Below are 17,423 nucleotides of genomic sequence, written 5' to 3'. Positions count from 1 at the left end.
GTTTATGCAGAAAAGGGGTCAATTAAAATTATTCAGTAAATTATGTAGATCTATTTAAATGTATTAATTACATGATGGGAATATTTATATCCAAAATGATGTAACTCTTGGAATATGCATTACGTAAAAATGAATGTAAATTCAATGATTGCTACTTTCCAGTTCCTCTAGCTTTATACTGTTTGTTTGATTTCAGATTGTATTCCTAAAGACCCCGACTCTCCACATCATGGACACACTAGGACCCAGCACTCAGCTAAAAGTACGACAATGTTCTCAATGTCAAGGGGACACCGAATTCTGCTGTAAAACATGTAAACGTGATCTGTGTTTACAGTGTAAAAAGAAACATGTTACAGAAAATAACACCAAATATCACAATGTAGTGTTCTATATAACTCGTCATACCGAGAGGAATTTTACCACACAGTGTAAACTACGACAGTGTTCTCAATGTCAGGGGGACACTGAGTTCTACTGTAACACATGTAAACGTGATCTGTGTTTACAGTGTAAAGAGAAGCATGTCATTGATCTAGATACCATATATCATGATGTTTTGAGTTACCGTGAGAAGTTTAATCGTTTCCCTTTACGAGAGACCTATGTCAGACATCCAAACAGAAAATACAGAATGTTTTGTGATCAGTGTAACTTTTCCGTGTGTAAGCGCTGTACAAACCATAGAACACACGCGCTGGTGGATCTTAGAACAGTCTATCAAACAAAGCGACAACAACACAGAGAAATCATTGACAACATCAGAAGTGAGACTCTCTATAACTGTCGTGTTCTCCTGGCAGGACTCCAAACTGATATCCAAACTTGTCCCCCACAAATCTGTCACCGTCAATCACAGATGTCAACAAAAGCCCAGAGACTGAAGGATCTGATTGACACTGTGGTATGTGATGTTAAAACAAGATACCGAGGTTTATTGATTGATAGAATACAACAACAGAAGAGAAAAATGAACAGACAACTTGTTCACCTACAGAACTATGAAGACAGATATGAACAATCAGCAAACAGAGCGGTACAATTCCTCTTGTTTATAAAGACCAGTCGTGTCCCCCAGATAAAGAACAGTCCTAGTCAGTTATTGAGTGTCATCACAGAAATCCAAATGACAACAGGAAAACGACAAGTAGGAATAGACGAGTGTGTGAAACTGATGTCCACACCTGTATTACACACGTCTGTCTGTGTGACAGGTGTTAGACGTGTGTTACACATATCTCGTGTGATGTCAGACCGGGTCTGGGTCTCTCATTACAATCTCATCTTGACAGACACAACAGGAGACACTATACACCGTGTGACAGATATAGGATGGTATACAGGAGTACACACAGTGAACAGTTCTGGTGAACTGATTTATATAGACAGTGATTATAACATCAACAAACTGTGTACAGACAATAAAACAGTCACCAGACTGATACAGAGAACATCACCATGGTATCCACGGTGTGTGTACTGCTCCCCGTCCACTGGAGATCTGATGGTGGCGATGTGTAACACTGATACAGAGACAGCCAAGGTAACCCGGTACAACAGTAGTGGTCAACACATCCTGACCATTGAACACGACAACACAGGTCACACGCTGTATAGTGGTCCTCTCTTTATCACAGAGAATAATAACGGTGATATCATTGTGTCTGACTGGATTAATTCTAAATGTGGTGTTGTAGTGGTGACAGAGCGCGGGGGGAGACATCGATTCTCCTACACAGAACCTCCATCAGGATCATCACTAACACCACTAGGAATCTGTACAGACGCGCTGTCACACATCCTGGTGTGTGATGTTTACACTGACACAGTACAGATGATTGACAAGGACGGTCACTTCCTGTCTCTGTTACTGACACGACAACACGGGGTAAACAGACCACACAGCCTGAACTATGATGATAAAACTCACCTTCTCTGGGTCGGATCAGGGGACACCAACACAGTGTCTGTATATAGATATCTACAGAGGAGGTACTCTCTGACTGGTAAGTACTAGTAGTACTGTAGTTTATTGTACTATATCAGTCAATATAAAAACACATGTTAATTACAGTGTGGAATATGATTAGATGCATTGTTTAGTTTTAATTACAGTGTGGGTTATAATTAGAGGTAGTGTTTAGTTTTAATTGCAGTGTGGGCTATAATTAGAGGTGGTGTTTAGTTTTAATTACAGTGTGGGTTATAATTAGAGGTAGTGTTTAGTTTTAATTACAGAGTGGGTTATAATTAGAGGTAGTCTTTGGTTTTATAATTACAGTGTGGGTTATAATTAGAGGTAGTGTTTAGTTTTAATTGCAGTGTGGGCTATAATTAGAGGTGGTGTTTAGTTTTAATTACATTGTGGGTTATAATTAGAGGTAGTGTTTAGTTTTAATTACAGAGTGGGTTATACTTAGAGGTAGTCTTTGGTTTTATAATTACAGTGTGGGTTATAATTAGAGGTAAAGTTTAGTGTTAATTACAGTGTGTGTTGTAATTATAGAGTTGGTGTTTAGTTTTCATTAACATGATTAATCAGTGTGGGTTATAATTAGATGTAGTGTTAAGTTTTAATTACAGTGTGGGTTATAATTAGATGTAGTGTTAAGTTTTAATAACAGTGTGGGTTATAATAAGAGGTAGTGTTTAGTTTTAATTATAGTGTGGTTTATAAATACAGGTAGTGTTTAGTTTTAATTACAGTGTGGGTTATAATTAGATATAGTGTTTGGTTTTAATTACAGTTTGTGTTATAAATAGAGGTAAAGTTTAGTGTTAATTACAGTGTGTGTTGTAATTATAGAGTTAGTGTTTAGTTTTCATTAACATGATTAATCAGTGTGGGTTATAATAAGAGGTAGTGTTTAGTTTTAATTATAGTGTGGTTTATAAATACAGGTAGTGTTTAGTTTTAATTACAGTGTGGGTTATAATTAGATATAGTGTTTGGTTTTAATTACAGTTTGTGTTATAAATAGAGGTAAAGTTTAGTGTTAATTACAGTGTGTGTTGTAATTATAGAGTTAGTGTTTAGTTTTCATTAACATGATTAATCAGTGTGGGTTATAATTAGAGGTAGTGTTTAGTGTTAATTACAGTGTGGGTTATGATTTGAGGAAGTGCTTATTTTAATTACAGTGTGGGTTATAAATAGATGTAGTGTTTAATTTTAATTATAGTCTGGGTTATAAATTTATAGAGGTAGTGCTTAGTTTTAATTGCAGTGTGGGTTATAATTAGAAGTAGTGATTAGTTTTAATTACAGTCTGGGCTATAATTAGAGGTAATGTTTAATTTTAATTACAGTGTGGGCTATAATTAAAGGTAGTGTTTAGTTTTAATTACAGTGTGGGTTATAAATAAAGGTAGTGTTTAGTTTCAATTACACTGTAGGTTATAATTAGAAGTAGTGTTTAGTTTTAATTACAGTGTGGGTTATAATTAGAGGTAGTGTTTAGTTTTAATTACAGTGTGGGTTATAAATAAAGGTAGTGTTTAGTTTTAATTACACTGTAGGTTATAATTAGAGGTAGTGTTTAGTTTTAATTACAGTGTGGGTTATAATTAAAGGTTGTGTTTAGTTTTAATTACACTGTGGGTTATAATTAGAAGTATTGTTTAGTTTTAATTACAGTGTGGGTTATAATTAAAGGTAGTGTTTAGTTTTAATTACAGTATAGGTTATAAATAGAGGTAGTGTTTATTTTTAATTACAGTGTGGGTTTTAGTTAGAGGTAGTGTTTAATTTTAATTATAATGTGGGTTATAATTAGAGGTAATGCTTAGTTTTAATTACACTGTGGGATATAATTAGTGGTAAAGTTTAGCAACAAGTTGTGGGGGGGGGGGGGTATACTGGAATCGGGTTGTCCGTCTGTTCGTCCGTCTGTAGATGCAATGGTTTCCGGGCTCTAAAGCATTATCCTTTCCACCTACAGTCACCATATCATACATATGGACTACCCATGGGATGAAGATGTTCCCTATCGATTTTGGGATCAAAAGGTCAAAGGTCAAGCGCACTGAACATCTAAGTAGCAATATGGTTTCCAGGCTCTAAAGGGTTATTCTTTCCACCTACAGTCACCATATCATAGATATGGACTACCCATAGGATGAAGATGTTCCCTATCGATTTTGGGGTCAAAAGGTCAAAGGTCAAGTGCACTGGACATCGAAGTAACAATATGGTTTCCGGGCTCTAAAGCATTATCCTTTCCACCTACAGTCACCATATCATGCATATGGACTACCCATGGGATGAAGATGTTACCTGTCGATTTTGGGGTCAAAAGGTCAAAGGTCAAGCGCACTGGACATCGAAGTAGCAATATGGTTTCCATTTAAATTCTTTAATGGCTTTTTTCATCGCATGGATATCCTGTGTTCTTAGATACATTTTGAATCATAATACTGAAGTTTTACCTATTACCAACACCCTTTGGGAGATTGGGGTAAGCGGGGGGTATTCTTGGTGAGCATTGCTCACAGTACCTCTTGTTACAGTCTGGGTTATAAATTTATAGAGAGTGTTTAGTTTTAATTACAGTGTGGGTTATGATTAGAGGTAGTGTTTAGTTTTAATTACAGTGTGGGTTATAATTAGAGGTAGTGTTTAGTGTTAATTACAGTGCAGGATATAAATAGTGGTAATTAATGTTCAGTTTTAATTACAATGTGTTATGATTAGAGGTTGTGCTTAGTTTTAATTACAGTGTGGGTTATAATTAGAGGTAGTGTTTAGTTTTAATTACAGTGTAGGTTATAAATAGAGGTAGTGATTACAGTGTAGAATATAAATAGTGGTAATTAATGTTCAGTTTTAATTACAATGTGTTATGATTAGAGGTTGTGCTTAGTTTTAATTACAGTGTGGGTTGTAATTAAATTTAGTGATTAGTTTTATTTACATTGTGAGTTACAATCAGAGTTAGTGTTTAATTTTAATTATGCTCCCCGAAAAATTTCAGGATCATTGTTTAGAATTTTTTGTTTTCTTCAGCTAAATTTATCAATTTAAGAATGATAAAAATGATTATTTTTCGCAGCTGTCAAGAATGTAAATATCAGTGATATCAACACAGCTCTGGCTTTTGACATGTTGTATATTTCTGTAAAATGTTGTGTATTTCTGTAAAATGTTGTGTATTTCCGTGGAATGGCGTTAATTTCTGCAGCAGGTGTGGACAAAATCTACATTGTGTACTGTTTGACATTTAACATGTACATTACACCCAGTCTCTGTGTTGAATAGGTCTCATGATTTTAGGGGTTCTATAGCTTACAAATCTGATTAATGAGTAAATTCACAGATTTTGATGAATCCCCCCTCCAAAACACTGTGATTGTTGTCAAATACTAATGATAGAGTGTTTCTACTGGTTATTTCAAAATGAAAGTGTTCATGTGACTTTAAATGTAGATTTATCAAAGATTTGTGCCACGTACTTGAAAGAAGATTTCTTATTGATCTCTTGATTTTGCCCCTTATATATATATATATATATATATATATATATATATATATATATATATATATACACCCAAGGTTCAAAATTATTTCTGCAGTGCAGTGCTAATTTTCACTATATGATTCATTGAATAATACAATTTTTAGCGGGTGCACAGTATTATCGGTATACCGGTGTACCAGTATTTTTCTGGTGTTGGTATGTACTGTGGTACAGGAAGCAAAATATCACTATATATTCAAATCTGACAGCTATAAACAAAAATATAAAATTGAATTAAAATCAAAAATATATATAAAACAAAAATAATTAAAGAAATTTGTGTACGCAGTGACTCACTTTATTAGGTCACCTGAGTTAAGTCAGATGACTTTTTGCAATTGGTTGTCGTCTGCCATCATGCGTCGTCCGTCACTCGTTAGCGATTGAATATTTTTAACTTCTTGATAACTACCATTCCAATTCTTTTTAAATTTGGTATGAAGCATCTTTGGAACAAGGGAGACATAAATTGTAAATTTCAGGATTTCTTCACTCCTGGGGCCTTGGGGGCAGAACAAAAACTGCCCAAAATTGACCAATTTTCAAAATTCTTTTTCTAGAACGGCACATGTTTTTAACTAAATGCATTAAGTATGGTTCCATGTAAAAATCAGGCAGAGGGTGATAAGTCGACCGTCAGGGATCGAGCCGATACTTATATATATAGTAACATTGTTTATAGGAAATCATTCGGTGATAATAATTTTTTCATATGACGCACCTTCACAGAGCTGTGTTACTAAAAATAGAATACCCATGTTTTGACCAAAATTGACTCATAAAAATGCTATATATTCTTAAAGGTTTTGTTAAATGAAAAGATCATACATTTTCAAATGGCTTATATAAAATGAAGAAGAAGGCTACTGTTTACGAATTTCTGTTGTCATAGTGAGTATTTGTTATGTGTTACCATGGTAACCGTTCCTGTAGTTAACGAAAGGATTTTCTAACGGAAAAACATTCCAACTTTAAGACCATTTTTCTCGAAACAGCAAACCCTTTCAAAAAAGTTTTATAATTAGACGGATGAAGTACATGCTATTGAATAATTTTTACTCAATATTTTTTTTGAAAGTTTTTACTGTACTCGGAAAAAAAATATATGAAGATTGTGAAAAATGGCGGGAAAATAATTTATTTTCATGTTTTTAAATTTTCTTCTACTTATATACAAACTATTCAACAAGCACACTTTTTTGTCATGTTCTAGTAATTATCATATTTATAAATATCTAAAATGATCTTCTTTATGTGTTTACATACCATAATGATATGTTTATAGATGTAAATGCAAGAAACGACCCATACCGAAAAAAACTATAACTAAGTTATAACTTTGTAACTAAGAAAAGTTACAAAAAAGTTATAACTAAGTTATCGGAGTTTGGAACCACTTCTTCAAATAAAGTTATACTTTACTTATAACTCGGGTACAAAAAAGTTATACTCATGTATAAGTTCTCATCTTTTATTTCAACATGAATACAACAAGTGCATAAAAGTTATCAAAAAGTTATACTTCAAAAAAGTTATACTTCACAAAAGTTATCAAAAAGTTATACTTAAGTTATGGAAAAGTTACAAAAAAGTTATACCCAACAAAAATTGTGGAAAAGTTACAAAAAAGTTATACCTGACAAAATTTATGGAAAAGTTACAAAAAAGTTATACCTGACAAAAGTTATGGAAAAGTTACAAAAAAGTTATACCCAACAAAAGTTATGGAGAAAGTTACATAAAAGTTATACCCGACAAAAGTTATGGAAAAGTTACAAAAAAGTTATACCCGACAAAAGTTATGGAAAAGTTACAAAAAAGATGGGGATAATAAGACATTACCGATTATAAACAGCGACTATTATTGGTATATTAATTTCATTTATAAAGGTGGCCGAGTGGTTAGAGCATCGCGCTCCAAATCACATGGCCTCTCACCTCTGTCGGCGCGGGTTCGAATCCCGCTCGCGCCGGTAAGTGAGAAAGTTTCCCAGTTTACTTTCGGAAGGTCGGTGGTCTCTTCCAAGGTACATTGTATCTGGGTTCTCTCTTCCACCAATAAAAACTGGGTGCCACCAGATAACTGAAAAATTGTTGAGCGTGGCGGAAAACATCAAACAATCAATCATTTATAAAGTTTGGCACAAAAATATAAATAAAATATTCATCACTAACTCTTTGTACATATTATCACATTAAAAATTGGACAATCCCTTATGAAGGGAATCCCATATATATATATATATATATATATATATATATATATATATATATATATATATCATTACTGAATGTATAAAAGCTAGGTCTGTTTCATGTTCTGGAGGCTGACTTGGGAACTAATCTTGGTCCTCATCGAAAACTTGACAATGGCCTCTGAATCCCGGCATCGTCTTTAAATAAAAAAGAAAATACTCTAGTAACTAACTGTCATTGATTCTCCAATTTAAAAGATGGATGTCAGAAATTACAAGTTTTTTTGTTTTCACCTTTTAAATACATCTTCACAAATTGAAAGAAATGTGGGCGACTGATTATTCTTATTCGAAGTTAAACAATTTGTTATTAGTGTTATATAAAGAATTTATTAATTAGATTATAATCTCTTACCAAGAATAGTGTTTAAAATGGTCTTTTCATTTGCACCAGTTAGGTTCCCCCTCCTGAAAAGTTCCACTTGTTGTTTTTTTTTTTTTTTGGCTTATATAAAGCTTGTATATCTTTGGGATAAATGTAGATCCCACTACCAGACATCAGCTCCATCATCTAGAATAAGAAAAAGAAGCCAAGATAAAAGAAAATCACAATCCATTTATTTCAAAGCTTTATTATTATTATTAAAAATAAAAAAAAAAGACTCGAAAACTTTTTTAACCTCCAGTTAACATTTTTTTTATTACTCATTCCGAAATTTTCTTATCTAATTTATAGCTTTTTTAACTTCATGTGAATAAAAAAGAATTTTCTCCCTACTTTCCTACTCGACCCTTTTTATCCCTAGTCGGGAGAGGCCTAGAGGGCAAGCAAATATTTTCTTAAAGATATGGCCTAATAAATATTTTTTTCAGTATTAGGGAAGGGAAATTCTATACTATTATAAACACATTTTCTTATTTCTAAATCATGTAAATTTTCATAATCGTACTTTTATTATTTAAAAATGTTTGTCCACATAAGAATATGTATTTTGTCAACAAAATGGAGGGAATCAAGAAGGGCTAATATGTAGGACTGTATAGTCCAACTGCAGTTTTAATTATCCTCAAGTTAAAATAAACTTAATACATTCTGACAAAATTTGTGTAAATATTGTAAACAGAAACTTGCTTGAAAAGGCCTACCTAAGATCTTGGCGGGATGCACGCCAGAAAAGCCATGGCAGCTGACTTTCACCAAATCCCCAACTTTATACTGGCAAAACTCCTTTCTTGGATCTTTGATGCGTGATATGGTTATGATGCTGACCTTTTCTTCCTCTATCCACTCCATAAGGGCATACATGGTTCGTTGAACAAAGTAATAATAGAACCTTTCAACTTTCACCTTCTTGAACCGACGCTATCTTGTTTGAAAATGGAGAGCGGAGCCGATTTGACCAATCAGCGATTAGAGGAAATACCAGAATCAAGGAATTCAAAACCTTTATGACTTCAAATGATTAAAAATCGTAAAGTATATACGTGAGATTTTTTTTAGTTATTCATCAGTTTTGCTGAAATTGATCAGGAACAATCAAACGTATTTTTATTTTTACGTAAATACCCGATTCGCACATTTCCGGTTATTCCGTATGTAAACGAAGAAGGCGCCATTTTAAAAACAAAGATTGAAATAAAAGCGAAACACTCGTCACTGCTCCGAAGCTATGTACCCTCACAAACGTGGTAGCTACCAGGTTTTCCATGCCGATAAGTCTAATCCAACACTCAAAGTATCCCTTTGGCGAATGCAACAAGGAAAAGACAACATTTCATCAGAAAATTTCGACAATCGAAGTGTGGCGTGTGAAACTGCTGGCCCTGTCGCCATTATGATTATCGATGCCTTTCATGAGAAATCATTTAACCAGGTTAGTTTTCGTTACGATTGTGTACCGTAACTGTTGATGTAGTTGAAAGGTAACAAGTTCCTAGATTTCGTTTTATGCATTATATTCTGATGCTTGTAAATGATCCAATATTCATAATCGTAAGTTACAAGCCCGGCATGTAGCCATTATTTTATTTATTACATTTCATTTGTGAATTTTTATTTCCCCTCAGAAATGACTTCAAATTGTAAAATGTTTAAATGCAATGTCAAGCAGATTTATTTACTTATTTCTTTTTTACGTCATCAGTCACATTGTGATTTATAGATATCATAGGTTATATGATCGATATATATAATAGCCTATCAAATGACATGTTGCACCGAACATTATATAGAAACATTTGTGCTATTTATGTACTTTTACAATATTTGTTTTGTTTTTAGTTGCTTCAAGATGTTGCTGAAGAACCTGCTTTCTTACCATATCATATATGTTGACGGAGATTCAGAATGAGACAAAGAGTTTGATATATGATCCTACACCTGACAGAAAAAGTTGAGGATCTTGGACCACTTTGGTGCTCATCTTGTTTCTATTTTGAGGATTGTAGTGGATAATTGAGATGCTTTTTCCATGGCATCCAACATATTGAAACCCAAATAGCATTTGCGGTTAGTGTTCATCAGCAGCTACTGACGTTGTCCCAAGCTCTGAAGTTTGACAGCAGTGAAAGGGAACAGACAGGGTTGCTGTTATTGGAGCCTATGTAAAAGACCTTTGAAATCTGAGGAACAGGCAGTCCTTTTGACCTTAGCTGGAGAGTAGGTCCGTGTGGTTTTCTTCAAAAGACTACTTGTGGACGAACAGGTTGAGACAACAAAATAATTCGATTCAAGGAAACGTTCATTGGGAGATTAGAAACTTTTGTTAAAGTAACAGGACATGACTACAAATGAAAAACTTTGTTTTGTTTTCACAGTTCCTAACAGGATTGAACAGGAATATAACATGAACATGTTCAATGTCCAGAACAGAGACATCATTTAACAGTCATACCTTGTTTTGTGTCACATTTACCAATGAGATTTGAATATAGAAATATTTTTTGATACTTTTTTGGAAAAGACGTTTTTATAGATATGCCTTAATTTGATTTTGATAGACTATGCATACCTAAATTGATGAATAGTGTCTCTTTTAACATGGAACAGAAGTCCATATGGACTTATTTTTAATAAATACTGTGACATATCTCATACATGTGTTCAGTTCATTATTCGTTTCAATTAAACAATTTGACCTGCCATTCTCCATAAATAGCACCTAGTGGTAATTGATCAACAATCATCATACATGGTGTTTTGAATTCTCACGTGTTGTATCAGCGTATAAAGTTCATTAAAAATATAATATATAGAATGTTTTATTGATCGTACAATGCATTTATTATTCTATAAGTAAGGATCCTGGATTTTGTAATTTTTCCATGCAATTTCTAATCAATTCCTTAATCATCCCCCCAAAAGAAAAAGATTTAAAAATTCAACATTGAAATTTCCCTCTGACTAGCTTTTTTGTGGCAAAATAAGAAATGACACAGTTCACTGAAGTGTTTGAAAGTGAATAATCACTAAAAATTTACAGAAGTCAATCCAGTTAAAGACCCAATTTTAAGATAATGCCCCAAAATTGTAAACTGCCTGTCAATCAAACATTTAACAATAGATCTCAGGTGGAGGGACATCTGCAGACACTGGTCTCCAGCTACCCCAGAGAGGTGTTTTGATAACAATAACAGCCAGTATCTACAGGCATTCTTTAGATCTTGAGGAAGCCCAGTATACCAGAGTTTTGATAGCATTGACCTGTCCACAACTGCTATTTTCTTGTAATTCAATTGTTTTTAAAAAGACCTCTGAACACTGGAATTTCAATAGTATTTTTTCCCCCTTTATATACATGTATTATAAATTACACAATCAGAAATCAAACAATAATTTGCACAATAATTTCTAAAACTTATAACTTATTGAAATAATTTATGTCATGAATTTTTTATACCTCTATATTTATAACAGAAATTATTCATTGAGTCAATGACTGAGAGAGAGGGGGTGGGTGTAGAATGTGTGTCATCTACCCTTACATGTAGGAATACAACCATTATTCAAACACTATGACCACAGAAACTCTGCAGAGGTCCCTGAGACAGGTCCTGCGTATATCAAGACAGCATGGACAGGTAGATTTCTACCATGTTTTGTCTGTATTTCTTAGAGTGTCATGGGATATAGCAATTAACACCTTGGTAGACCCTGGCCACTCCAGGTAAATAACATCTGTTTAGATTGGACTCCACCTACATTTTCACAGACCAAAGGGTCATGAGATAGGTCTTTAACATTCAGTTAATTACTATGAAAGTGTCAAAAAGTATTGGTAACCCCCACCCTCAAATGACAAAGTCCCAAAACTGGTACATAAATATTGGATATGCTTGAAAATGGCTAAGTCCAGAAAAGTTACATTTTAGTTATACATGAAAATGACAAAGTTCAAAAAGTTACATTTTAGTTATACATGAAAATGACACAGTCCAGAAAAGTTACATTTTAGTTATACATGAAAATGACAAAGTTCAAAAAGTTACACTTTAGTTATACATGAAAATGGTTAAGTCCAGAAAAGTTACTTTTTAGTTATAACTTTTTTGTACCTCAAGGCCTAGGTATAATTAAGTTATACTTTAGTTATAACTTAGTTATAACTCATTTCGGTATGGGGATGCATAGCATTTTGGGTCGGGATCGAAAGTCCGTTTATCATTAACCCATTTCTTTCAGACCTGTCTTTATAGGATATTTTGCACTGAATGGGGAGTTTAACTTGCAAGTATTTTTGGCTGGATAGTTGTGAGTTTGTGGGTAATTAACAGATTAAAGAAAAAATGCTTGGTTGGCAATTGTTTTTCATTTTGAAATTCACCTATCAACAACTCTTGTGAGGCTGGTCAACGACGTACGTTGTAGGTTGCTCGAATAACAAGAGATTGCCATTTTAGTCCCAAGTATAAAGAGAATGAATGCCCATGTTCTTTAAAAACGTATATCTTTAGAAAAACAAACTGAAAATACATTGAACACATGTTCAAGGGAATCCTATGATAAAACATTAAGGCATAATTTATCAACTTTTGTGTTTTACCCAAATAATTCATTGAAAATATCTTTTATTTGAAAAATCATTTTGAATTCATTTTTGCTCTGTGTAATATGAAATTTAATACATTTATTACAAAGCATCTGGACATTTTAAACTTTGGCTAACAATTCTAGAAACATGATATGGCTCAAATTTTAAAATAAAACTTTTTAGCACTTGATTTCCTTATGAATCCTTTGTAAGAGTGGAACAAAAACTTTTAGTGAAATGTACGTTTTTACAGTCGTATAATATATATGTTTGTTCAGGAAAAAATAAAATCAGAACAGAAACTGCAGACATTTGTGTCATTAATATTGTAAAATTTGGACAGTTTATATTGACTTTATATAATTTTATGAAAATACATGTAATGTAGAAATGGGATTGTTTTGAAATTCAATAATGTAGTTTAAAAAATGTAAGTTGACTCATTTATCATGTCTATGGCACTATCTTTTACCAAGTATGATTACAGGTTGCTTTCAGATGACAAAACAACTGTTTTACATAATCCATGTAGATATTAGTGTCTGTAAAGTGAATTGAAAATGAATTCTTAATTGTTTCATCAATACATTCCATTATCTATAAGATTTTTTAACAGTTGCAACTTGTAAGTTTAGATCCTTTATAAACTGTATACTGAAAGATGTACACGGAAGAGTTCTTTGAAGGTTAAAAATTTTATTTCAAAATCATACTTTTTTAAAAGTGTAACCCCAAACAAGGCATAAACATGATAAAGGAACAAATGAGCACAGAAATATATTTGTTACGAACATATTTACAAAACGGAGGCAGATCCAGAAAAAAATATAAGGGTGGGAATGGAGGTTTTGTGACTCGTGTATTTACCTTCTCCATCCAGAAAGGGGTGGGTGAAGAGCCCAATAATTGCATAAAATAGACCATTTGAGCTATTCTATGATGCATCACATTATACATGTATTTTTGCATGTCAACACAACTTCATTACACAATTCAACCCATTGGTGTTTAATTTTTTCATAAGTTGTTTCCCTTTCGAATTTAGGTACATTAGGAATTTCAGTTGAAATAATTTGAATAAAACACCATATATAAGAATGCTTTCATGTTTATTTGACAATTTGTCATTTATTTCTTCATAGAGTTTTGATATTTTGTTTGGATTCAATATTTTAGACTGTCTTGATGTTCAACATTGAATTTATGAACTCCTTTGCTTTCCTTTTGTAATAGTGTCTTGTACTTTCACTTGGTTTGATTGATTTTGCTCCTGTTACCACTTTAAGTATATCCTTGGGTTTTGCAGAGACCTACAATACAATAAGATAGACACTGATTTTCAGGACACAAGAATTTACTTATTTTTCTCTCCTCAATATACATGTATATAATATATATTTCTCTAGTTTTTGAGAATGTTTGAACATTTTATATCAAAAAACTTTCAATAAAGTACACGACTCAGAGCCTAGTAGTCATAGTACACATTGATTTTTAAATTATACATGTAGTTAGAAAGAATAAAATACTAAAATAGCATATAAAACTTTTGAAAACAAGAAATGCTTAAAGAAACGTGTATATGGCATTGAGAAGGTGTTCCAAATATTCTAAATCAGTGACAAGTAGGTTCGGGTATTAGTCAGGGCAACAGCTGTATCAGGTTTTGAGTCTGGTTTCTGAGTGACCAATATTTTCCTATAATGGTGGGTTGGGGGTTGGTTGACTTTGACCTCATTATCAGAAGGGGTCATATAGTGCTTGTATATCAGGATTATTATATAATATTATACTGCTCTACCAAGTTTGAGGTTTATAAAACATTTACACTTTAGATTCATTGGTACATATGTGCTACATGTATTTACCACAGAGGTTTCCAATGCATGTAGTGATGGTAATGACACTCCATGATGCTGGTATGAAAACTTTAAAGAAATATACATTAACTAAATGACTTTATCTTTGTTATATTTATATATTATTATTAGAAATATAAATTCAAGAACCCATACATTAACCAGTCCCCATGACCATATCAGATTGAGGCAGACTTTAAATAGTAATATAATAGATATCTAATAAAAATGTCAAGATATAATTAACATGAATTGTTTTACAATGAAATGGAATTCTTTAAAAAACTACAGACCCTAAATATTTTCTTTGATATGTCTAATAGTATGCATATGTTTTTAAAATATGAATTCCGATTTGTCAAGAGCTGAATGGTGACCACTAAAAGAAATGATTTTGTACATATGAAATAATATTTGAAAAATTTGTGAAAAATTTGTGTGTGTTTATATAGAACACCTTGAAGGAAAAAACAATGATGTGTATATAAAATAAATTGAATAAAAAAAATCCCATCCCTTCTGAGATTTGAACCCGGTACCTCCGGCATGCTAATCCGGATACCTATAACCACTTAGCTATCTGTGACTTGTAAAGGATATGATCACATTATATACTTAACATTGCATCTCACAAAGTTATATCATGTCTTAAATTTTTATATGCAAATTTGACTGAAATCTACATGTAGTACATAAAACCACACTCTTTTGAGATGATACCTACTCCTACTGATCCTCAGTTAGGCATAATCTACATTTCTATCTGAGACAAGAGGCGTTTTGGAGGATACGTAGATGTCTGCTATTATTGCAGACCATTACAAATGAAACATGCCGTCGACTAGCCTAGGCCTAAAACATATCATAGCGTAACTGTTGAAAGTATGACTTTTTGAAACAAGGGAGTGGGTGTCATCTGCACACAGTCGTCTCATACAATGCTACATTGTATAATACAACATTCGTTATGATTTTTATGCTAGTAATAACATGAATAATAAATATTGCGAATTTTGACTTATTAAATATGTAAATCACACCATTTGAAATTACCGGAATGCGCCGACTTGGTGACATGTCATATAAGATATGTTGCTCGGTCTTCGTTGTCGGCTGCTCCACACACGTTCTATCTTCAGTGACGCCATATACATCAATGTATTTCTGACACTCTCCGAAGGTAAATATATTCGTTTCCTTTAGAGGAGGCTTGAGGGTAGTTCACACTCTGTCGGAATATTGTCCTACACGGCATTCAGTTTTGGATCCGCCATATTCCGCGCACTTAGTGTGTTGACAAAGCAGCGCCCCTAGCGATCATCGAGGTTAAATTCAAGAACGATAACCGAAATTGCATTAAAATCGAAACATTCAGAGAGGTTTTAAAATGTTATATTGAAACTTTCAAAAATAATATTTATTTCAGAGCATGCCTTTTTTATTTGTTTAATGTTATATAATGATATATTTTCACACCTGCTTTGCTGTTTTTAGATTTCAAAGGGATTACAAGTAGTGTTTTGTATAGATTTGCACTAAGCGTGAATTCTCCATGTTCATAATTATCTGTCCATAATTTTGGAACAAGGCGAAATAAATCAAAACTACTTTGTATATTTGCCAAACATATTACGGTGAGTTAGTATGCTAAGTTTGGGTTCATTTCGTGAACATGGACTTATCATGAAAATGCGATTTTGCCTGATTTTTACGTGGAACCATACTTAAGATGTAAAGCAGGAAGGCTTCTACCAAAATTGTCCATTTCATGATCCCCGGGGTAGGGGTTTTGACCCCAGGGTGGGTCCAATCTTAGTATTATAGTGTTTATATATGTAAGTTTGCTGATACTGTATAAAACTGTATAAAATCTGCATACTAAGGAATAGCAGAAAAAAGATGAACAAAAAATGGTGAATTTCACAACCCAGGGTTTTAATTCTAGGATGGGTCCAGATTAGTCATAATTATATTTTAATATTTTAATCTTAATACACCTATTATATTATGTGAAACATTTCATCAGTGTATGCACTTATGAGGGCATTGAAGTTGTAAGAACACATCTTGTTTTATACTTTTGCTGAATGTTAAAATTTAGCTTAGATATTCAGAATAGGAATTTTTTTTCTAGATTTCATATAGCCTTTGGGAGGATATATATAGTGATAATTTTTCACTAGTACTCGGGCGACCGATCAGCTTTAAAAAGCGATAATTTTATCATCAATGATATGAAAACATCAAAATAAAAAAAAAGAATAATAGAAAACATTTCATTAAGAAAACATTTAATATATGGTAGATTATTTTGAAAAGTCATAAACATATGCACAAAACATTTCATATTGAGGCTTATAAATGTGAATGCAAGGTGAAGATAACGAACAGTGATCAATCTCATAACTCCTACAAGCAATACAAAATAGTTAGTTGGGCAAACACGGACCCCTGGACACACCAGAGGTGGGACTCCTTGTATTGGTTACGTATGGATTTTAATATTCAGGTGACTGTTGAGGCCCGTGGGTCTCTTGTTAGTTCACATGAACTTAAGTTTCAAGGTTTTCTGATCACCCGTTCTCTGTAATATATCAGGGTCCTTCTCAGATATTAGGAAATTTTATTTGGAATTTTAAATGGTCCTGGAATTACTTCATTTTTATTGTAAACATGCATTTCACGAAAGCCTAATTTTTCAGAGAATAAAAGGGAAAAGATAGTTGAAAGCATATTTTCTTAATTATTCACATTTTAAATCAAGTGTCCAAAAAGTGATGCCTGTTACATTGACATACAATATATTCCATTTTTGTGTAATTG

At 32.9% G+C, this 17,423-nt stretch overlaps 1 protein-coding gene and 2 long non-coding RNA genes across 4 annotated transcripts in view; 2 read left to right on the top strand and 1 right to left on the bottom strand.

The window, feature by feature from the left end:
• The first annotated feature begins 318 nt into the window (after positions 1–318).
• LOC130050809 (uncharacterized) overlaps positions 319–17,423 on the top strand; it is a 355,157-nt gene continuing 338,052 nt past the window's right edge. For both annotated transcript variants that reach the window (XM_056151563.1, XM_056151564.1), the window contains exon 1: positions 319–2,006. In XM_056151563.1, coding sequence (XP_056007538.1) covers positions 635–2,006 — 1,372 coding nt within the window. In that variant the 5' untranslated portion in view covers positions 319–634. The remainder of the gene's footprint in view (positions 2,007–17,423) is intronic.
• On the bottom strand, positions 7,818–9,130 carry LOC130050818 (uncharacterized). The gene is made up of 2 exons (XR_008799083.1): positions 8,127–9,130; positions 7,818–7,909 (listed from the first exon to the last, which is right to left on the bottom strand). It is a non-coding gene; the product is annotated as an uncharacterized LOC130050818 (long non-coding RNA).
• On the top strand, positions 9,313–10,805 carry LOC130050814 (uncharacterized). The gene is made up of 2 exons (XR_008799079.1): positions 9,313–9,585; positions 9,993–10,805. It is a non-coding gene; the product is annotated as an uncharacterized LOC130050814 (long non-coding RNA).

The sequence above is a fragment of the Ostrea edulis genome, chromosome 10 (assembly GCF_947568905.1).
Source record: "Ostrea edulis chromosome 10, xbOstEdul1.1, whole genome shotgun sequence".
In the NCBI taxonomy this organism is placed as follows: domain Eukaryota; kingdom Metazoa; phylum Mollusca; class Bivalvia; order Ostreida; family Ostreidae; genus Ostrea; species Ostrea edulis.
This window is presented reverse-complemented; position numbering and strand designations above follow the sequence as displayed.